The sequence below is a fragment of the Platalea leucorodia genome (genome assembly GCF_965183815.1).
Source record: "Platalea leucorodia genome assembly, chromosome: 19".
NCBI classification, from domain to species: domain Eukaryota; kingdom Metazoa; phylum Chordata; class Aves; order Pelecaniformes; family Threskiornithidae; genus Platalea; species Platalea leucorodia.
The window spans coordinates 2,779,533-2,802,033 of NC_138841.1; the positions used below are offsets into that span (position 1 = coordinate 2,779,533).

At 53.8% G+C, this 22,501-nt stretch overlaps 1 protein-coding gene across 1 annotated transcript; it reads left to right on the plus strand.

Moving 5' to 3' along the window:
- The first annotated feature begins 2,480 nt into the window (after positions 1 to 2,480).
- On the plus strand, positions 2,481 to 21,957 carry RASSF5 (Ras association domain family member 5). Its single transcript, XM_082330112.1, has 5 exons — positions 2,481 to 2,938; positions 15,213 to 15,326; positions 16,910 to 17,207; positions 17,594 to 17,709; positions 18,943 to 21,957. Exons 1-5 carry the CDS (start codon positions 2,819 to 2,821, stop codon positions 19,093 to 19,095), a joined length of 801 nt encoding a protein of 266 aa, XP_082186238.1. The 5' UTR covers positions 2,481 to 2,818; the 3' UTR covers positions 19,096 to 21,957.
- The last annotated feature ends 544 nt before the right edge of the window (positions 21,958 to 22,501 follow it).

Below are 22,501 nucleotides of genomic sequence, written 5' to 3' on the forward strand. Positions count from 1 at the left end.
TTTGCTTGGTTGTTTTTTTTACGGAGCTTATCTCCCGAGCAGGTGGACCACAATGGAAAGCGAGGGCTCCTTGGAGAAGCCTGTGGAGCAAAGCAGTGCGAGTGCATTCAGCTTCGCACGGGGCACTGCAAAGCTGGCTGCACCCTCTTTCCACTGTGAAACGCCCAGGGCTGAGGCTTCGGTGAAGGCTCGATGCCTGTGCCATTCATCGGCCCCACGCTCACTTTCTGCTCCTGTTGCACGTGCTTGATTTAAGCCTCTTTCTCTTCTAAATATAGCTTTGTGAAGCTGAGGAGGTTTGTGCCGCTGCAGAAGTACGCGTGCTGCTAAGAGGATAGCTTATTTATTTGCACTGTTACAAGTTGCTTTGTAAATATGCCATTTGGATTCTTGCCTTCCTCTTTGAGATGCAGGTGCTGCGTCCGCCTGCTCGTCTTTCCATTGACATCCCATTTTGTATTCACGGGACGCTGCTGGCTGTGGGGTACAGAGCTATCAAAGGCTTGGAGCAATTTAAGTCCTTCAACCAACAGATACGGATGGAAGGGTACGAAACACCATCTGCAACCTATCAAGAGGGGAAGAGGTTTTCATGTGTGGATGGTAGCTTGTGTGAAGATGGTAGGGCTGCTTCAGCTGGTCCCCAAGGGCTCCGTGACCTGAAGGAGCGAGTGATAGCCCCGGTTTACAGGAGGGGTTTGCTAATGGTCCTACTGCAGATAGTCAAGCTGGGGAGCAGAGCCAAGGCTGCTGCCTGCCAGCTCCCCGCGCTCACTGGCCTGGCGTAAAAATAGCACTTGGCGATGGTGAGAGCCGTGCCGTGAAAAGGACCTGAAGGAATTAACGTAAGAACAGCCATCAGCGCGCGGTGGTGCCTTCTCTCTGCTCGGCTGGTGGATGTTGAAGGAGAGACCAGAAACATCAGGGCGAGGATGGTGTGCTGCTGCTGCGGCCTCCCTGTGAGCAGTGCCGTGGGCACTCCTTGGGCTTGCATCTGACCCGTCATTTTTAATAATGATCAGCGAGCTCTTTCTGATGAGTCTGACTTTGTGCCTCCACCATCAGAGCACCTAGTGACGAGTTCTGCAAATCTGATCGTGCATGGCCTTGAAAAGCACTCCTCCTTTTGGTGTTAAACTTACTGCACTCTTCATGTAAACATCTGCCGTGATTTTGTAGCTCTCCATCACATCTAGGTTCTCTCCAGTCCTTCCTTTCCAGATCCAGGCTGGCCCCAGGCATGGAAACCTTCCTGTACCTCTAGCCTACCCTGCCCTTCGCAGTACCTCTTGCCATTCTTTATTCTTTCTTAGATGAGCTGGCTGGGTCTTGGGCGAAGTATTTGAAATGTGGGTGTAGGATGGATTTATTCAGTGGCACAATACTCTCGGGCCTTGTTCCCTCTTTCTTTACCAAAATATGTCGGAGGATTGTTAGCATGTGTATTAATACCCCTTTGCCTAAGCAGAGTCCTTTTTAGCACGGTGTGTCAGGCTTTTCTGTAGTCCCCTCAACTTGCTCCTGAGTGCACACTGCTTTCCAGGTGGGTGGGGAGAGCCCGTGCCGGGATGTGCTGCATCCCCGTGGATGCACGGCCCCTCGCAGGAGTCCCTGCCGAGGGAGGATGATAGCCTGTGGGGAGCAGAGCCCTTCCCCTGCCCGGCTCTCCAGAAATACCTGTGATCTTCAACAAGGAGGAAGGTCACAGCTGCTTTAAACGCTGCTGGGTAAAATGCAGGGTGTTAGCAGGATGCTGGTGGCTCTGGAGGGGCCAGGGGAGAGGGGGACAGAGGAGGCAGATCTGGGGAGGGGTCTGTGCCGGGCTGGGTTTCCACGGGGCTACAAGGGGGAGAGGGGAACAGGGATGATGCTGTCGCTCTGAGGCTCTTTCCAAGGCCATCACAGCATTTTAATCGGTCTGGAGCGAGTCCTTCTTGCAAACAGGAATGAGGAGCTGAACAGCTTTTTCCTGGGCTGCAATCGAAGCTGCCTCAGCCGGGAGCCAGTGCTGCTGAAATCGCTCCTGCCGCTCTAAAATTAGCTGCGGAGCAGAGAGGCTCCCACTGCCTCCCGGAGTGCGATGGCCAGGGGCTCCGGGCACCCCCGAGGAGGGTCCGAGGCCATGTCCTCGCCAGCCTCCCCCCTTCCCCACCACCTTTGGGCAGCGTGTTTCTGCAAGCAGCCTTCGGTCAGGCTCGGTCCAGCCTGGGCTCGCTTCCCGAAGACAGCAGATGCAGCGCAGCTCTCGAGGATGCGCTAACAGGGAAGCAGCAAGAAGCCAGCCTGCCATGGCGAGATATTTTGGGTAGCAAAGGAGGTGCCGGGGTTACCCGGGGGCCGGGCAGTGCCCAGGGCCAAGCCCAGCGCCTCGGCCCCGGCGTGCAGCGGGGTGAGAAATTTTGCAAGAGGAAGTGGCAGGGCTGCGCGGTGCGAGGCGAGCGCAGGAAGGGGAGGCGATGCTGCACGGGCGCCCGGGGGACCAGACCGCGGGCGGTGAGCGAACCCGGGTGCCAAGAGCGGGAGCAAACTCACGGCTCTGCCCCTTCCATGCTGCCCCAGCGCTGCTGCGCAGGGAGGCGGGTGGAGGAGGAGAGGGAAGGGTTACCCGGCACGGCTGCCTGTTAAAGAGAAATAGCTCCGCTGGCTCTGGAGGATGAGCAGAAGGAGCTATTGCAGATAAGCGCCGGCGAGCTGAGGATGTGAGAGCGGGCTCGCTGCTGGTGCGGGAGCCGGAGCGGGGACCGCCGATGGTCACCGGCCCCCCGAGCCCACCGGCGAGCCCTGTGCGCGCTCGGCCTCTCGCCTCTGCTGGGTTTCGATGACCATCGGCAGCAGCATGAGCAGCGGGTACTGTAGCTTGGATGAAGACCTTGAGGATTGCTTTTTCACAGCAAAAACCTCTTTCTTCCGGAGCACGCCGAACAAGGTCCCTGCCAAGGTAACAGCTTAAAAACTAGTGAGAAGGGCTGTGCTGGGTGGGAGGTGGGGGGGGTTGCTGGCGAGGGGAGACGTCGGTGTTCCTGCACGTTTGGCTGCAGGTGCTGCCAAAATTAGCTTGCAGCTGGAGTCAGGGCAGAGCTGCTGGCAGGGAAGAGGGCTCTATCTGCCTCTTGCAAGCTCCCCGCTCCTGTGCAGGGGGTCTGCGCTGCTGCAGATTTTTCTCAGCCATGTCTCAACCTTCTGCGTGCCGGCTCGGCCCCTTCCCGGGGGATCCACGGTGGAGGGGCTGACTCCAAATGTGGTTTTTCAGCTTTAGGGGGGCCGGCAGCAACCCTGCCAGCTGTCATCCACGGGTCAGGCTCCCGGCCAGGGACCTGTGGTTTGGCTTTGTGAAATATGCACCACTGGTGAAAATTGCACCTGTGGGGTGCATAGGGAGATGGGAAAGTTACACAACTAAATTAATCTGCAAACTTATTAACACAGTGATGAATCTGGTCCTTTTCCGGGCTCTTGGGTGCATGTGTACCTGCCTTGGAGAAGGAGAGAGCGCTTGGCTGGGCAGCGTTTCACCTCAGGATGAGATTTCTGTATCAGTAACACTGACAAGGTTGCTTCATGTTTTAAAGTGTTTATTTAAAAAAAAAAAAAAAACATTCCCATCATAAACTTTAGGGCCCCAACCAGAACTGAGCACAAAAGGAGAAGGCGAGAAGGCGCTGCTGCGGAAGTGGGGGTTTTGCTCAGGAACAAGAGCCCTGCAGCGTCGAGAGATGAGATCTGGCCCGGGGAGCAGCTTTTTCACTTAGAAATTCCCCTCTAAACCATCAGCACCAGCGTGCTCCTGTTTGGGCTCTGCTGTATTTGCACGCCTGGGGCTGTTGGGCTGCAATCCTCAGCAAGTGCTTGGGGGTTCGGCTTTCTGCAGCGTGGAGTTGGGAGGGCTCTCCCGGCGACCTGGGCTGTTCTCCCTGGGGGGGCTTGATCTGGGGGAGAGTTTAAATCAACGGGTAATTTTATTTTAATTTCTTTGAAGAAATGCTCCCTCGGGTTTAACATGGGGTATTCACTGTTAGCCAGCAGCTCCCTCTCGCTATGATTAACCGACACGTACTGCTGGTTTTTAAATGTCATTTGATGATTCATTTGTGTAGGAGATGTAAAAGATCAGGGTGTTAGTGCACTAGGCGCTGCACCCTGCGCCGCTTTAACGCTGCTCTTTTTGAGCCAGGGCACTGCAGATCCTCGGCTACCTTTCAAAATCAGCCTGATTGCGTTCGTGCTCGGGAACTCTCCCTCGCAGAGGGGTCGGGGGCTGCTGCAGCCCCTTTTCGCCCGGCTCCTCGCCTGGATGCGGCTGGCGTGGGCGGCAGACCTCGCGGCTGCTGGAGAAGATGGAGCCTTTCGGGGGTTTGGTGTTACGGGGAGGAAATGGTTCCTGTGCATGAAAAACCACACACAAAATTTGCTGCTCAAGCAAATGATGTTGCCTAAGGGGTCTGTGTGCGGAGGTGGGTCCTCACGTTTGGCTGGCTGGAGGTGGAAACCATCCTCAGGCTTTGGTGGAAGAAGGTTTTGGGGGGTTCATGGCATGCTGGGGGTTGTTGGTGGTGCAGGTCCTGCAGAAGCATGAGGCTGGACCTCAGCTCTGGATGGAACTGGCCCTGGACCATGGTCAGGGGGAGGAGGAGGAGGAGGTGGTGGTGGTCTGGGGAGGCCGGGCAGGACGGCGGGTGGAGGGCAGCAAGGAGAGCGTGCGCCTGGGGAGCAGCCAGCAAAGCAGAGGGACAGGGGCCAGGCGCAGCCCAAGGTGGACATCTCCCTTGGATTCTGCTTCACTCCCTGTCCCCCTTTTTCACTTGGCATCTTAGTTCTCTTGAGCGATGTTGTTGAACGTGGAACATTTCCACCACTGCAAGAGCTGTGTGTGGCAGCAGCAGTGCTTTTCACCACCAAGTACGGTACCTGCTCCTGGCCATGGGCAGAAAACATCAGCTTGGACCCAAAAGTGAGCTAACCTGCTGGGCGTGCTTGGGAACAGCAACGTTTGTCCTTAGATGCCCAAGAATGATTCCCGAGCCCAGGACGCACGGTGTGGCCAGCACTGCGGCAGCCGCCAGCCCGTGGGCATGGCCTGCGCTGGGCAGGAATAAGCTAAGTACGGATGAGATAGGGAGGCAGGTCTTAAAAGACCTAGGAAGCAATCTCTGCAGAGGAAATGTGCTGTATGTGGGGTAGGAGGAGACAGACAGGCCTCCCACCATTTAAAAAAATAAAGAGTGGAATTTGATCACTATGATTAGAGAAACGATTTTTCTGATTGAAATAACTATTAGTCTGCAGAGCCTCTTTCTAGGAATTTTGTAATTCCTTTTTATTTTCAGAACCATCAGCACAATCACTCTTCATTATCAGAGAACTGGTTTAGATCCTGGATGTGACCTCATCCCTGGAGATCTATTCCTTGGCATTTTCATGACTCTTCAGCTGAATGGCTTCAGTGGCTTCTGCCTCAAGTGTGATTGCTTAAAACTCTGCAAAATTGCTCTTTGAGTCCTGCATCAGTGGCTGCCGGGAGAGCTGGCTTAGAGGAGGAAGGGGCAAGTTTCTGACCAAGAACAGAAAACAGAAGAGGGACAGAATGCAGTTTCACCTGCGCCAGGATCCAGGGGTGGGGGTGATGGGTCCAGTTCCGAGTTAGGGCTCCCTGAGTGATGTGAGCTGGGGTAACCCAGCAGGTAGAAGCCTTCACAGCTTCCCTCTTCTTCAGCAGAGCCATCGCAGAGGTGTTTGTGGTGGGATGCGCGGGCGGTGTTGCTGTGCTACCAGGGCTGAGAGCAGAGACCACTGCGGGGGGTGCGCTGTGCGGGAGGGGGCTCTGGAGCGGGCGGCCAGCGGGGAGTTACGAGATCTTGGGCAAGAGCCAGAGGACAGAGCAGAGGTGGTTTTGGCCCTGTGTCTGTTTTCTCCCTCTCTTCAGTGTGCGGTGGTGCCTGCAATGGGGGCTACATCCCTGGAGGTGCTTGAAACCCAAGCAGGGGCTGGATGAGGTGATCTCCAAGATCCTGCCCAGCCTTGGAGAAACCCCATAGTCCCAGAATTGGCCGGCCATTGGTGCAGCATCTGTGCTGGTTCGTGGGTTGCAGGTAACCAGCAGGCGTTTGTTGCCGGTGCTGGGTGGGCGAAGTGGGCATCGCTCTGCCTGGTGCAGCCCGTGGTGCAATGCAGAAGGAGCCGGAGCCGAGGGACCAGCGCAGGGTCCTGTCCTTGGCCCCTTGTCTCTGCCCTCCAAAGGACTGTCGGAGCACGGCGTGATTTCCAGAGGGGAGGCAGGTCTGCAGGGGGTCTGGCGCAGCTTGGGGTGCAGGAGTGGCCCTGGGGCACCTCTCCTGGGGGCAAGGGGCTCCTCCTGGCCCTGCGAGGCTGCGATCAGTTCCCAGATGTCTGCTCCTGAGGATCAGTGGATCTCTCTGATCCACCCAGCCTCCCTGATCCGGGCCGGGGTCTCGCCAGGCTGGTCTCTGCACACAGACGGTAGCGTGGGCAGGCGCCCATGGGGTCTCGTCCAGCCCAGACCCCCCTGAGATGGAGCTCCCTGGGAGGACCTGCTCAGTTCTTGCTGCTGAGCGGGGATGTGGCAGGAAAAACGGTTTCTAAGTGAAATCTCCATGGCAATCAAAACACCAAGCCTGTCTTCACTTGCCTTTAACCTCTCTGAAATGCAGCAACGGTCCCTCTCCCCTTCTCTAGAGATGCACTGCTCTCCTATCTTTTGCCTTTTCCTCTGAACCCCAAAGTAAACCACAGCATCTCATTTGAACTTCTCACAGGGACTGAAATATGTATTTTTATTTTTTTTTTCCAAATCTGTTGTATCATTCTTCCTGCTGCCCGTCCATGCTCGAGCAGTCGATCCTTTCCCCATATAGTGCTGTGAACCATGGGAGCGTGCGGTGAAGGGGGAGGCATCGGGTGTTTGGCAGGGATGGAGAGCTGTGCAAGAGCAGAGGTGTCCCAGCTCTCCGGTGACTCTGATCGGGCTGTGCGGTGCTGCCCTGGCCCCACTGCCCCCCAGCCGTCACCGCTCCCTGCTGCAGCTGGATTTACAGTTCTGAGCTGCCGGTTCTCATGTTTCTGGCTCAAATTTGAAGTGTTCACATTTCTCGCCAGTCTTCCGTGCTGCGGTGTGATGGTGGTTGCATGGCGTGAGTTCATGATGCTCCTCTGAACCACAGCTCCCTGGCCAGCAGCGCTCAGACACGCTTCTCCGGGCTTTGTTTTCTGATGTTTTAAGGCAAATCTTTCCTTAATTAGCGGAAGAATTGAGGATTGATGCCCTGAGGCGTAAAATCCCTTTAGAAGAAGTCTTCGAAATACTCTTGCAGTCTGAACATGGGAGCCAAAGGGAGAGCTTGGGCTGCATTTTTGGGAATGCAAATTGTCACAGCGTTCCTGATGTAAATGGTGATGGACCTGTGCCCGAGCACACCAGGGAGGACTTGGCCACTCCTGCCTCTCGATAAGACGGTCGTTGCCAAGAATGTGGTGATGTTGGGCCAAATCTATCTCTACCGTTCTGCTTTTCAAATTCATTAACTAAATAGCTGGTGAGGAAACTTGGCTGGGAGCGAGGGGGCAGGGAGAGTGTCTCTGAGGCTGGCTTGTGGCCGCGGGGAGGCGGCCCGTGCTCCAAGGAGTGTCCTGCGGAAGTGCACGCTCAGCCTTTCTACCTACGGTGCCTTTCCATGTCTGGTTTTATGGCTAGCAAAGCTGCCTGTCTTCCACCTCCTGAGCTGTGCCTCCAAGCCGTAACCGTGTGCCGGTTCCTTGGTGCCGACTGGGGCTGTGGTGGGACGGGGAGCCATGGGAGAGGGCACCATCCCCTCTGCACTGCTGCAGCAGCATCGGAAAGCTCCCGGGTCCTGCCAAGAGCTGTTATTCCCAGCAGAGAGGTCCGGCATGGTGCAGAGCTGCTGCCTTTGCTTGCTTTAAAAAGGTTTTTAAAAGTTGGGGGTTGACTTCTGCAAGGTGAGAGGCTGTAGGAAGGATGCTCTTCAGCTGGACATGAAGTGTGTCTCTCCTGGCATCCTTGCAAACCGATAAATAGAAAAATCTGTCACGGAGGCTTCGTTGTTGCCGTTCTTGGCTTAGAATCGCTCTTTTGAGAGTATGTCACCATAATCATGATCGCCCATGGGTGTTCTGCCTCCCCCATAATAGCCTGTCGCAAGCTCACGGCTCATTAGATGAGTGGTAGATTGCAAAGAGGAGGCCGGTGTGGCTAACGCGCCGGGGCCGCGGCTGCCCCAGCCCCGGGCCAAGGGCTTTGTGTGTTGTGGCCGCCTGCCTCTTCCCAGGGCACTTGTTCTGGGCAGCTTTTATCCTGCTGAGCATTAGCCCCAGTGCCAGATGAGGCTCAAGCCCTTTCTTACAATTGGTGTTTCTTATAATTGAGAAATAATGTAGGTTACGGAAGGGGAGCCCGTTTGCAGCAGGCTGCGCTGGGCAGGGGGAGGACACGGGCAGGTTCACCTCTCTGTGAGCCCATGGGTGCCTACGTCTTGCTGCAGGCCACGACTGCAAGTTACTTTATGGCAGTTTTGTAGGGGATTGTAAACCCCTCGCCTGCTGAATTTAAATGATGCCAGCAAGCTGACAGCGGTCGTTAAACTCTGGCATCCATAGCCATGCAATGTTCTGCATCAGGTTTTTAACAGGGTGGGAGTGGAAGCACCCTGGCACCTCCAGTCTCGCCATCGCTTTCCTTCCAGTTGCACGTGAGGGTGGAGGGCTGGAGGCGATGGGAACGTGCTGGTTTTGCAGGCTGGCACGCAGCCCTCGTGGTGTGCTGCCACTTGGCCAGGCCATCCCCGAGGGGGGCTGACGTGGCTCTTTCCCGGTGTCCAGCCAGGAGAGCCGTGGGTCCAGCAGCGACTGCCAGGGTTCAGGCGCAGGCAGAGGTACCGAGCTGTTTTGTTAACAGCTTGTTTCATCCTGTCCCGGTACAACAGGAAATGTGGCAACGGTTTATGGTTAATAGCTTCTGTTTTTCTTCCTTCAGCCAGAATTGCATATTCTGCACCAGAAACTTTGCAAAACCGGAGGTCCGGGTAGATTTGTGAAGAGCACGAAATAGCTGATCTAATCGTACATGACGGAAGGAGCAGCCCTTCTCTTTCCAGGTTGTGGCCGCCCTTCCCAGGGCTCCCCCCGCCGTGGTGCTGGTGCTGCTGGGCCGGTTCGGGTCCTGCTCGCAGGCGGGTTTGGGTCTGTGAAACAAAAAAGCAGAGCCTCCGACCGTGGGGCGTGCAGGGGGTTGGGGATGGCGTGGTTGCCGCTGCTGGCGGCTTGCAGCACAGCTCTGCCTGAGCGTCACTGCTATGAGCAGCAAGAAGAGGTGAAGGGGTGAGCCCTTGGAGCCCCAGTGCCCTTTACGGTGGCTCCCCCAGCCCTAAATAGCTGCCGGAGCCGGGACGGCACCGCACTGGGTCCCACGGGAGAGCCAGCCTGGGTGTGCGTTAGCTCTGCTCCAGCGGCCTCGCCGCTCGGCCATGGGTGGAGCGTGTCCCTTGGGTTTTATCTGGGCGCTGTCCTGTGTGCTGTGCTCGTCAGCCCCGTGCTGGGTTTGCTGCATAGAAAGAGATTAGTAAAACTTTCTCTCCCTTGAGTCTGAGGATTTAGGAGGAAGGTGAGCTGGCGGAGGCTGGTGCGGTAGGATTGCTCCCGTGCTGCCCCTGGGGTGGAAGTGATGAGCTTTTTTGCAATGCTGGCAGTGTTTTGTTGCAGTATTGGTCCAGCTGACTCTCATAACGTTGCAGTTTTCCTTTTAAAATCAAAGCTGCTGTAAGAACTGGCCTAGCTGCGTTTCAGGCCCACTGAGATGTTAGCACTGGGGAAGTGGTAACTTCTGGTTTGGTTTTTGCACCACGACTGATGTGTAAGGGCTGAGGGGCTTGGGAGTCCCATGCAGCTTTATGCCATACCCACAACCTGCTGTTTTGGAGACGCATCTTTAAATCCATGGCCGTGTTGCAGCTGCTGGCAGAGCTGGGAGCCCTGTGCAAGGTCGCTGGTTTTGTTTTCCAGTGCAGGTTGGTTGCTCTCTGCACACCTTAAATTGTGCTGCAATGGAAACAGTTAAACCATCTGTCACTGACACTGGGAGCTTAATAAAAGCAAATTAATTCCACACCAGGTGCAAGATGGCTTATAAAATAACCCTAAGAGAACATAATATGACCATTAAAACCTGTATTTGTCAAATTGCCATAATGCAGGGTTTCTTTTTCAATTACAATTGCTTGTGGAAGGGGAGAGAACAACCTGTTACCCGTAGCTGTGGCCGCACGATCACGTAAGTTGTCAGAGTTTTGACGGCCAAGGGTTGGAGTCCCGTTTGCTTGCGGCAATCCTGACATCAGGGTGTTCACTCCTCCAGCCGCAGACGAAGGCTCGGCATGGCGGAGGTGCTGTGCTGCTCTTGGGGCTGGGCCACGCTGGCTGAGCAGCGGGTGCAGGTACTGGTATGCTCCTGTGTGCGGTGGGATCCTGGGGTCTGTGGATGCTTTGGCTTACGTTTGGGTTAGGCAAAACAAATAGACGTGGGAAATAAATAAATTACGGGCAGCATTTCTTTCCTATGTGTTTTCCCGGACCAGGGTTTGAGCATCAAGAAGCTGCAGGATGGGCAGAGGAAGGCAGCGATTCGGGGAAAACCTTCGTGCAGGTGGGAGGTGAGCTGGCTCCTGCCTTCCCCAGCGCTGCCGGGGCAGGAGCAGCAGGCAAGAGAGGCAAAACTGCCCTCCTGCCAGAGCAGCGCATCCCACCCGCTGTCTGATTCCAGCTCCTGGGAGCAAGGTTTGATCTCTGCCAGCAGCAGCAGGGCAGCTTTGGGTGCCTCAGCAGGGTCACGCTGCCGTCGGAGCGCTGGGGAGGCTGCTCAGCAGAGCTCTGCAGCTGACCCTGTGCCCGACTGGAGGAGTACGAGCGTTTTGCGAGGATCGGGGTGTGCTGGGGGAGTCGGGGGGCTGAGCAAGCCGAGACAGCAGCAGGCACGGCCGATCCGTGCGGACACGCGGGTGGGGGAAGGCAGGGTGCTGGAGGCTGGGCAGGAGTTTGTTGATGGAGTTGTGTGGGGACGCGGTGCGAGACCTGTGACGTGGTGCCACCAGCACCGTGTTCCCAAGCCAGGCTTCCCGCTCCTCCTGCTGCGAGTGATTTAGGTTCCCTGGAGCATGAAGCAATTAGCGTCTGCCGTGTGCCTGCTGCGAAACCCCGGGGACCGGCACCGCTCCAGGCTGCTGTGGTCCTGGGTGCACCGTGCGTCCTCCATGGAAACCGGGCGGCATCAGCACGCGAGCTGCTCAGAAAGCTCTTAATTGCTGGCACACGCTGTTTTCTTCAGCTGGAAACATCACAAGAGGGGAGGGATTTTGCCCCGCTGGAGAGAAGCAAATTGCAGTGACAGGGACAGGCTGAGCCGCTCTGTTTGCTTTTGCCGTGTGTGTCTGGATGGATGCTGCTCTGCACCGGGTTGCGTTTGTGCCACGGATGAAGCGTAGCATCCGTGCACAGCATGCCTTAGCGCCGCAGCTGTGCCGTGCAGCTACCAGCCTCTTTGCGTGCAGGAGGGGACGGTCCCGGGGTCTCCTGGCGCTCGCTGGCTGGGTGACTGGGGTGGGGGCCGGCCCCGGTGGGTGGCAGCACGGCCGTGCCCATCTCCAGCGCTGTGAAATGGGTGCTGTGAGGAAGCAGAGGGTTTCTAAGTGCACATCTTTCACTAACTTGAAGTTTTTTGTTGGTTTTCTTTCTTCCCCCCCCCCCCCCCCCCCAGCGCTACTTTTGAAAATGTCTACCCCAGGCATTATTTTCAAAGACTCCCACACCAGCCCAGCACCTGTGTGCGGCCATGTAAGACCAATTGCAGTCAATAGATCGTAGTGAAGCATGTGCCTGAGGACTCTGACAAATTGTGGAGTTGAAATGGCCATTATAAGTTGATGTTTATGTGCAATGTTAAATACCCCAGGAAAGCTTTGCTTTTATTTTTTTAAGGCGCTGAACAAGGAGACTGTAATACCATGTCAGTGTTCCTCCACTGGGTCGCTGCTCCAGATCTGCGTTTTGAGAGGTCTGGTGCTGTTTGCCTGTCTCAAGCAGAAATTGTGAACTCTCACTTGGGAATTGCTTGAATGAATTTGGGGCTCTCCAACTCCCAGGACTGTAGCCAGGATTTCAGTTTGTCCTGTGCTTGATTCTGAAAACAGAATTTCCTAAAAGAAATACCAGGGGTAGCCGGGGCAATACTGGCTTATTTAGAGCTTGCTGCATCCTGGTCTCGTGTGCCGGGGGGCTGCCTGGGCAGAGATGGGCTTTGCTCCCAAAGTTGCCTTTTTTTCCAGTTTTCGTTCTGTACCGGCCTTGATAGCACATCCCTTCACGCTTTCTGCTCTCTGCTAATGCTAAATTCTGAGCAAGCCCACATAAAATATGGGAGCGCTGCTTGCAGTTTCAGGCAGCGCTGGTGAAATGTATTCACAGCCTGTCTCCGGGGAAGGTGGTGAGTTATGGAAAGGCAGCAGAGCGCTGCGCTGTGAAATACGGCCTGCTGAGCATAGTCCAAGACACATGCGGGCTTGTTTGCAGCAGGTCTGGATTTTGGGATGCTGAAGGCTGCGCTTTAGAGGAGACCTGCTCTCCTGGCTGGCTGGAAAGCCCCTCTGCTGAAGGGCTTTGGGTAACCCAGGCTAAAGTGGCGTCAAACCTTGAAGCACAAGATGAGCCTCATGTAGGGAATTTCCAATGGTCTTGTGGCAATGAAGTCATCGAGGCTTCTTGAATGCTGCTGTTGGCCCTGTGTCCCGCTGCCGGCGAGGCAAGTGGCTGAAGGAGCCGGTGAAGAGCTCCAGCAATCGTGCGAAGAAATGCACAGCACCTATTGCTGCAGGCTGTAATTCTTGCTGCTGGTTTGCATCTGGCGCCATGGTTTGACGTGATCAGCATCCCCGGGCTGGAGACGTGCTCGGGGCAGGAGTTCAGCTGCGGTACCTCGCAGGGAACGCTGCTCAGCCCTGTGTCCTCGCGAGCGGCCCGCAGACCCCTGGTGCAGTCGGCGCAGTCCTGTCCTTGCAGCAGGTTATTTCCCATGAGGAGACCCAAAGGTGGCTGCTGGGCTTTACCGTGCAGCCAGGGAACTCCTGGGTTAGTTTAGCTCCCTGTATTTCATTTTTTTTAATAGATTTTTTTCTTAGTTCACTTGTGAATTTGAATTCACTTCAGGGTCACACAAGTCCTTGCTTCCATCTCACTATTACAGGAGCCATTAACTCTGCAAAAGACTGCTCCAGATGGGGGCTGAAGGTGAGCGGGTGCTGTTGTCCTGAGTACGTGCTTTGGCCTTGGTGTCGCAGTGCCAGGGGATGGAGATGGGACACAGGGGGGGTGTCCCCAGCAGCGCTTGCTGCCTGCCTGGCCGTGGCTCGGTAGCTTTAGCTTTGTGCTCTGGGTTTCCCTCCCCTCCTTACTCTCCCTGCGTGGTGCAGGCAAAGCGCCAGCTCTGAGAGCCTCGAGGGGCTCTGCAGCTGCCGAGGCTGCACTTGAACTCTTAGGGTGGGAACACACAAAATCCCTGCCCTATATGCTGGCGCATCCTTTCCTGCCTTCCAGCAGGTTTTCGGAAAAGAGCTCACTGGTTCTTGTGTTCCCGCAGCGCCTGAGTGTGCCCGGGCTCTGCCGTCACGCTGGGCGCGATGGTGGAGGATCGCATCCTGACATTGCGTTTCCAGGGTGTCCGTGGGCCTTCGCAGCCTGTGCCATGGTACTCGGGCAGATGGGAGGTGGGAGCGTGGCTCAGGCGCTCGCTCGAGGCTGCTACAAACCTTCGTCTCTGCAGAAAACCATCTGCAACTGCAAGGTACCTTGTCAGAGCCTCCCTCCTGGCTCCCCTGGCACTGTTCTTGCTCTCTCTGTGTCTTGCGTGTCCCTGGAGAAAGGTGGCCAGCATCCCGTGAGCCTTGCTTGCCTGCCTTCGAGGCTGGGAGTGGGGAGGCTGCGTAGCCAGAGACGCCTCCCTGGGGCCAGGCGGGAGGAGGGGCAGGCAGGGCTCGGTGGTGGTTTGCATGTTTTCCCCTGGCGTACCCCAGAGATGCATGCTCTGGCCCTCTTCTGCAGAAAGCACCTTACTTTTCCCCTTTCAGATGGCCTATAGTGGGCACCGTGGTCCTGCTCCCCTCTAGCGCAGGTCTTGCAGCCGCTCCGACCCCATGGCAGCATCCTCCTGGCCTGGACTCTGCCCCCCGTCCCGAGTCGGCTCAGCCTGTCCTGCCGCTCCGGCACTTTGTCCAAACCCATTCATTACTTTTCTGGTTAAATGCTCTAAGCCCTGGGTTGCATTTGGGAAGCTCCTGTGAGCCGCCTCTCCGCGATGGGATCGTGTTTTCCCATTATTCATTAGCGACATTTCCACGTGTGACCTGCAGGTAAAGCCCACCTACGCGCCAAATCTGTCCTTTTGCCTCCTAAGAAGAAATTTCCCAAAACCTGGGCGAGCAGCAGCAGCCGTCGTCCTCCCGGCGAGCCCGCGCGTGGGCAGACGCTGAACGGTTTCCGACACGGGGTGGGATGCGTTGACTGGGATCGCAGTGACTGATTTATTAGTCATGCAGCCGGCTTGCTGCTTGTGTGATTTTACTTCTCTGAGCTATAATTTCCAAAGCTAAGGAGGAGCGAACCAGCAGAGATTCAACTTCAGGTTCTGCCTGGGTAAATGGGCTGGGAGCTGGTTGAGGAGCACCCCAGGTTTTTAAGGGGGTGCTTGGCTTTGGTAGGCAGAGACATGAATACTGGAAATAGGATGTGATTTTTTTTTTTTTTTTTTTTTTCCCCCCGACTGCATTGCAAGAAGCAAAGAAACGCTCAGCAGGTGCGGGTGGCTTTTTTTGAAAGCGGGTTTTAGAGGCTGGCTTCTTTGCCCAGCTTTGTATGGGGATGTCTTTACTGCTCTGTGCCTCAGTGTCCCAGTAACCGGTGGGTTTTGTGTTACCCTCCGCTGCCTGTTACTGGTGTACAGAGGTGGCTTGGGGCAGGGACGTGGCGTCCTGCACATTCAGCCTCTTGGCCGTAGGGCCCATCTCCGCCTGCGCCAGCGCTGCTGGCGGGAGCTCGGGATCCGCACAGCCTCTCTGTTCCTGCGTGTCCCAAGCAAAAGCAGAGCTGAACAGATGCGGTGGTACCCAACAGATAAAACAGCTAAAGCCTGTCTCTTCTGGTTTCAGAATGTAACGCAAACAGTCGAAGAAGAAAAACCCGAGCCTCCGACCATCCAGGAGATCAAAGAGAAAATCGAAAAATACAACGCAAAAGTGACAAACTGCCTGTTGATGAAGCTGGTACGTACTGGGCGCCGTTCGGGCAATACGCAGGAAGGCCGACGCTGGTTTCTCTGGGCTGTGAACGGAGCCGGGCTGTAGGAAGGCATCTCCGAGGCAGGAGGGCTTGTGGCTGTTGAGATGTTCTTGTCTTCCTTACCCGATCCGCTTTTTCTCCTGCTTGGGTTTCCTTAGCGTTAGTCACCGGCACTCGAGAGAACCCTTCCCTGCCTCCGTCCCCTCTCCACTGGGAGCACTGGCACAGTAATCTCTGGCCAGCCGGTGCTGCGAATGACTTGCCACAAATAGATGAGCCCACGTTGTGCTGGCGGGGATGAGTCACGGTAACGCCTGGGCTGCGGCACTGCAGCTCAGCAGCTGTCGCAAAGTGGATTTAGAAACACAGTGTATTTAGAAACACAAAGCCTTTCTAGAAAGAGATGCTTTTCTCCTCTCCACTGCCAGGCTTGCTTAAGCAGAGTCTAAGAACCACAGTGGGTGGCTTATATTTCGAAGCTTTGATTGCAAACTTGCTTATCACCACCTGTAAGTAAAGCCTTGATGATATGTGGTGAGAGGACAAGGAGATCGCCTCTTTTACAAACTGGAGTACTGCAAAGGTACAAACTTCACAGGATCTTACGCAGAGCGGGGAAAAGCTTCTTAAAGAGTGAGATAATTAAATTGTAGAACTTGGAGAACAGCAGCTGTGTAACTCCCTGGTGCTTGCTAACATCTGAAAATAAACCTGAAGTTTATTTAAAATGGTAGATCTTACAACAATTTGCTTTGTGAAGGCTGCACAGTAATTTCTGCCGGAATGTCTCGCCCATTGATTTTTATCAGCCCTTGACTTACAGGAGTCATTTGGGACCCAAGTGTTTAGTCTTGAGTTACTTTTCTTGAAGCTTAGTGAAAATACAATCTTGAGACTTGGTACAGCCCTGGGACTCGACTGGGCTCAGCCGCTGGTGGTGGCCCCTCGGTGGGACCACAGGCCAGCGCTCCTGGCCCCTGCGGTGGATCCCTTGGCTTGCTCCTGGCTGGCACCCACGGATGGATTGCGTGGAGCCAGGCTTTTCTCTTGATTTTTGCATTTTGGCAGAGCTGAGGGTAGGGTAAGGGACCCATTGTGAGACAGGCCGATCCTGAATGATGATTTATTACATGGAGATGTGAGAATCCCGTAAGCAGGTAATAAAATGTGGGGAATACGGTTGGGAGATCCTGCTGAACATGAGGGGTAGAGACCTTCCCAGAGGCTTCAAATTCTCACTTAAGTGCAACTACAAATAACGTGTCATGGTTTCCATAGCTGACTTGTAGCAGTTGGTTTTAAACAAGACAAGATCGCACAGACGCGAGGAAGGGATGAGTCATTACTGAGTGGAAGGAACAGGAGAAAATCAGTAGGGACTAACCCGTAATTACAGGTTACTTTTTACGTGATTAATAAGAAACCCTCAAACTTCTAGCCGTACCAAGGGGTGGAAAGTCCTGCAGTCCCCCTGCAGGCTGCAGCACTGTAGACCAGAAAGCCCCTCGCAGCGGGGGGAAGGACTGGAAAGGCTCCCTGGAGCCTGAACCCCTCTCCTTTGCTTTAGAACGACGATGGGACATACACGGGTTTCATTAAAGTGCATTTGAAGCTCTGCCGCCCGGTGACGGTGCCGGCGGGGATCCGGCCGCAGTCCATCTACGATGCCCTCAAGGAGGTGAACCTGGCCGATATGACGGACAAGAGAACCTCGTTCTACTTGCCGCTGGATGCCATCAAGCAGCTCCACATCAGCAGCACGACCACGGTGAGCGAGGTGATCCAGGGGCTCCTGAAGAAATTCATGGTGGTGGATAATCCTCAGAAGTTTGCACTTTTCAAGGAGATGCGGAAGGATGGGCAAGGTGAGTTGGTGCCCTCGGACTCGCCAGCTTTCCTGCGGCTGATCAGTTTGGCTTACAATTTTGTGTTGCAGAAACATACCCAAAGTATTCATCTAGCACTTGGTGGTGTGGCAGGCAGGCGATGTCTGAATTTCAGGTGAATAAATGGCCTGACCTCCACAAGAGGTGATGCAGCTTAAGTTAACGGAGAATTACTAGTTTTCAGAAAGGGGCTGAAGTCACCTAAGACCGAACAGAGATTGTTATGGTCTCTGACAGAGACTCAGCTACTTCCACCACGATCCTGAGCAGCATGAACCACTTTTATGTGCTCCAGTTGACCTCCTGAGCTTTCCTCTGCCCTGGCAGCCTTGGGCTGACTGCGGATCTCTGCTCTCCCCTTGCAGTGCTCTTCCAGAAGCTCCCTCTCACCGAGTACCCCCTGTACCTCCGGCTGCTGGCGGGCCCCGACACAGATGTGCTCAGTTTTGTGCTGAAGGAAAACGAAACAGGGGAGGTTGAGGTAGGTCGGTGACTCTTTCCCTTGGTTTGTACGTGAACGGTAACAGCGTTGCGGAGCACGTGGCAGCGTTGCAGAGCTGGGAGGTGTGTGGGAGAGGTGGCACGGGCTGAAGCGGCGCCGCGCAAGCAAGGCTGCTTCCCTCCGATGGGGCCGGGTTTACCATATGAAGTGTGATACCAGCTTTTCTCCAAACTTAAATTGTCAGCTCAATGGGCTGCTTGTACCTTGCTTTTCAACAAAACAAAACAAAAAATCATTTTTTGCTCCTCAAGTATGTTGATTTTTAAAAAATTTAAACTTGAGCTGTGAAAATGCTGAGGCCGGTTTTGATGGCCAAACCATGATCTGTTTACAGAACCAAGCAACGCCATCCCAGAGTTAACCCTCAATAATTAGATTAGCTCAACACTCTTATAAGTAATCCACTAATTTAAGTAGAAGCCAGGGAGACTCGGGTAGTAAAGTCGCAGTCAGTTTTTGGTCGCAATCTTGTTCCCCGCCACGACGAAGGCAAAGGCTGGGGGCCGCCGCATCCGGCGGGATTCTGCCTCCCGTGCCGGCAGCGGCTCCGCGCCGCGGGGTGGTTCAGGACGCGCCGTGCCGCCGGAGGAGCTGGGCTGCGGTTGGTGAGGACGCCGCAGGAATGCCGGCTTCCCGCGGCAGTGCTGAGCAGATGTAAAGTAATATTTATTAAGTGATCGCAGTCGTCAGCCCGTGGCCTGCCGGTTCCGCGCTGCCAGCCCGACGCTGCTGTAGGTGGCAGCCGGAGCAGCCAGCCTGCTGGCACCCCGTGCCAAGAGCTTTGCTGAAGCTCAAACAGTTTTGATAGCTTTGCAGTAAAATAAAGAGAACTGGCTGCTGCTGGGACCTCGCTCCCCCTTCGTAACGAGAAGTGCGGCTGAATGCTATGTCAAACATTTCCATATATATTTCAGTTCCTTAGGGAGCCGTGTCACCTCTTGCAGTGGGAGCTTCGATTCACCTGAGTAAAGATAATTTCTATTAAATCTGCCATCTCAGGGGCTGAGGACTGGGATAGTCCTTTATACTGTAGCCCGTTATCCCATCTCTCTCACAACATGACGCTGTGAGATTAAGCTACCTGGAGATCAGATATGTGTTTAAATGTCTTTTATTGTTCCTCTTCACAGATTCGGGGTGGGGGGGAACCCACAACAGCAATAAGGTGACTGGTGTGTGCTTACTTTCCCTCTGTTTCTGCTGTTTCTGCAGTGGGACGCATTCTCCATCCCAGAGCTACAGAACTTCTTGATGATACTGGACAAAGAAGAAAAGGACAAAATCCAGCAAGTGCAAAGGAAGTACGAGAAGTTTAAACAGAGACTGCAGCAGACCTTGAAAGAGGCCAGAGGCAAGCCTGGATAACTCCTCAGGGGGCACTGGGCATCAGACTAAGCTAGATATTATTTTTAAAATGAAAAGACACTTCTCAGGACACCTTATATTGGTCACTCTCCCTCTTCATCCTTCCATTAAGGACCGGCTCACAGCACCCATAAAATGAACATACGGCATTTTCTTCTTCTGAAACCTCTTATCCCAGGACCAGGGTCAGTGAAAGAATGGGAAGCCTGTTTTAAAACTGCGGCCGTCAGCACACCAAACACAGCCGCTGGTTCGCTTTTCAGCCATGCCATCAGATGGAGAAGCTTCGTGGAAAATGCTCCGCGTCAAACCCAACAGGAACATCTACTGGCTCATGTTTGAGCAGGGGAACGCTTGCTGTTCACACTCCTCTCAGCAGCTTGCTCGTTCTTGTTCGGAGGTGCTGCGGCTCGCTGCGTGTGCCCACGTGGCCGAGTCCTCATTTCGTAAGTAGAGCGCAGGAAGCAGCAGATAAAGCGGAGGAGGTTGTTGCACCAAACCACGTGGGCGTTGCAGCTGCATCCAGTGCCAGACGGCCTTGTTCAGGGCTAAGATGGCCAGGGAAATGTCAAGTTATGACACCGAGGCAGCTGCGACACCCAAACAGTCTGTTAGTAAGTGTTACTGAAACTTGGTAGTATTAATTCCAGGAAAAGTCATCCATTTTGATTCTAATTAACTTCCAGTTTTGGAAACAGATGTGAATTAAAGCAAATACCCCTGACGGTTAGCTAAGCTACCCAGTGTTTTACCAGCTTTCTACTCGGTAGGGACCTATGTTTTAACAAATTCTGCTTGAAAAGTGTAAAGATGATGGTTGAGGCATGGGCCGACGGTTCGATACTGAATGTTTAGCAATACATAGCCAACAAAGCTCAAAACCCCCTTTCACAAATCAAACCGCTTTTGAGCTACGAACAGGTCTGGCACCGAGGGAGAGCGCTCCGAGCGGGGCCGGGGGGTGGATGTAGCGCCAAGAGCACAGGCTGCCCCTGGGGTCGCCTTAGCAGCAGGAAGGGTAAGGGAACCGTTGGGCTCGGATGCTTCCCTCCCACCCCTCTCTCGTGCCGTGCTTCCTCCCGCTAACCCTCCTTGCACCGCTCTCCCTCCCGTGACGTGCCATCCTCTCCCTCCCTGTGCCACTCCGTACGGGTCGTGGTCTCCTTCCCTCCCCACTCGCAATCGGTGCTCTGCCTGCGTGCCCAGGAAGGTTACGAGGTTTTGCTCTCTATGTGGAGCTAGGAGAGGAGAGTAAATCTCTCTCTCCCTCTCTCAGGGCTCCCAGGGTCTCTGATGCACGCTCCGCACGTCCTTCAAACAAAATCCTTGAGCTGGAGCATCAGTTACTGCCATAACTCTAACCAGCGACCCTGATCTTGCTGAGGCCGCGCAGCGATGGCTGAAGGGCAAGGAAGGCTCCAGGGATGCCCAGCTGAGAGAGGATGGTCCCCACGTTTACTCTCGGTGCTTCGTACCGAGCACGCTGCACGCAGCCAGGTTCGGTCTTCCCTCTGTTTACACAGGACAGCGCAACAAAGCGTAAGGAGAAAGCGGAACGTTAACGGTAGCCGGATTCAGCCAGAGCGTGTGGAAGGGTTTATTATTGACTTGATGAACGAGCGTCCCTTTGAGCTCGCTGCAGACTGCTGTGACCCCACCTGCGCCAAGCGGGAAGGGAGGCAGCAGGTCACCGGGTAACAGTTAGCACGGAGACAACGCCGAAGAGTCCAAAATTTACCTCAGTGCCTTTTTTTTTTTTTCCTTAAGCGTGAAAACTTTGCATTTGGGCTAAGGAGCAAGTTGGAAGGGGCTTTTGTCAAGAGGCCTTGTCAGTCCTGCCCCCGTTTACCTAAAGTACTGTTGTGAGGAGGCTGCGTGCGTCTGTAGCGGGACAAGGACCTGTCTTGTTTCTCTCTTGAAGGCGACTGCGTGGTTCCCCCCCCCAGATTTATACTTGAGTATGTTTGTTTATAAACCGTAAGAGCGACTGCATCACTTAAAGCCCCTCGGTTTGTATCAACGCCACTTTCTGCAAGCTTAGTTCCAGCTCATGTTTTAGTCGGTAGTGTAAAGGGGTTGCTGCCAGGGCTGTGGCCGCTGGCAGGCGGTGCGGGACGGGCCTCCCAGCTGTACTGTACTCTACACCCAACGACCCTTAACAACATGGCAGCGGCCCAAATAGAGCAGCAGTTTTCATGCTCTGGGGCTGTTTGTTCATTTACAAGAATACTTGTTACTTCACTATGCACTTGTGAAGTAATTTAAATAACATTTATCTAGTGCTTTGAGTCTTGAAAGCACTGTATAAATACTTCTGTTCAGGCAAGAGAAAGAACACTGTAAAAACTGCCATTGGTTCTGAGTAAAATCCAGATGCTTGTTTTTAAATCCCTTATTTTTCTGGTTAAAAGTTGTAAAGATTCCTTTTTTTGTTGGTGTTGTTTTCTACGAGAGTTTCGGTGACTGTCTCCCTCCCCGCTCCTGGAACCCAGCATGTCTTTGACATTTTGTAGAAGGCATGGCTTCTTATGCAATTACCGTGAATGCTGCTGAAAACCTCCTGCAAAGGGGAGGGTACTTTCTTTTGGTTTTTCAAGATACGGGGCATTTGAGGAATTGGTAGGCCTTGAAACTCAAATTCTCAACGGTCAGTTGAGCTGTGTCTAGGATAGAAGTACTGGCCCCTTCCTTAAGCGCAAAATACTGTCGGCAGTGCCTTTGGTTAGTATGTTGTGTTGCCTAGTTCATGTGAATTTATTTTTCCAAGTCTATTGTAAAACATGTAAAGTGTATAGAATGGAGTAGTAGAGCTTCTATGGAAAAGTGAAATGCATTTTTGCAATGCTGTAATTTATTTTTACTACTCCCTAGTAACTCTATGGCATTTTTAAAAAGTGTCTCACTTCAGCTTTTCTGAAGGGTCTGAAATGACTTGTTCATATGCAGTGTAAAATACAATAATAAAACCATCACTAGTAAAAGAAATCTCTTCAACTTCTTTTTCTGGCGCCCTCCTATGGAACTTTCATTTATTAAGTCTAAAGGGAAAATGCAGGAATCCTTCCTAGAAGTGAATTTAAATTTCTTAGCCCTACTGTGAAGTGTTTAAGCTTCAGCTAAGTGGCACAGTACCTCTACCCCTGTGAAAGCTGACCAAAGTGTTCCATTTATCGTCTCTTAATGTTTTAGCTGGATTTGACAGAACTGCTACCCATGTCTGCCTGTGGTAAATTACAGTTAATGTCATATATTAAAATGTATTTATATATAAAAATAAAGCATAAAAATCCAGCTAATGGAGTTCATTCTCAGTGCTGAAACGTCTGATATTAATTCCTGGAAACGTTTAAAAGGATAAAATCTGAAACCAACTGGGTTTTACTTCTGACATACGCAATCTACGGCA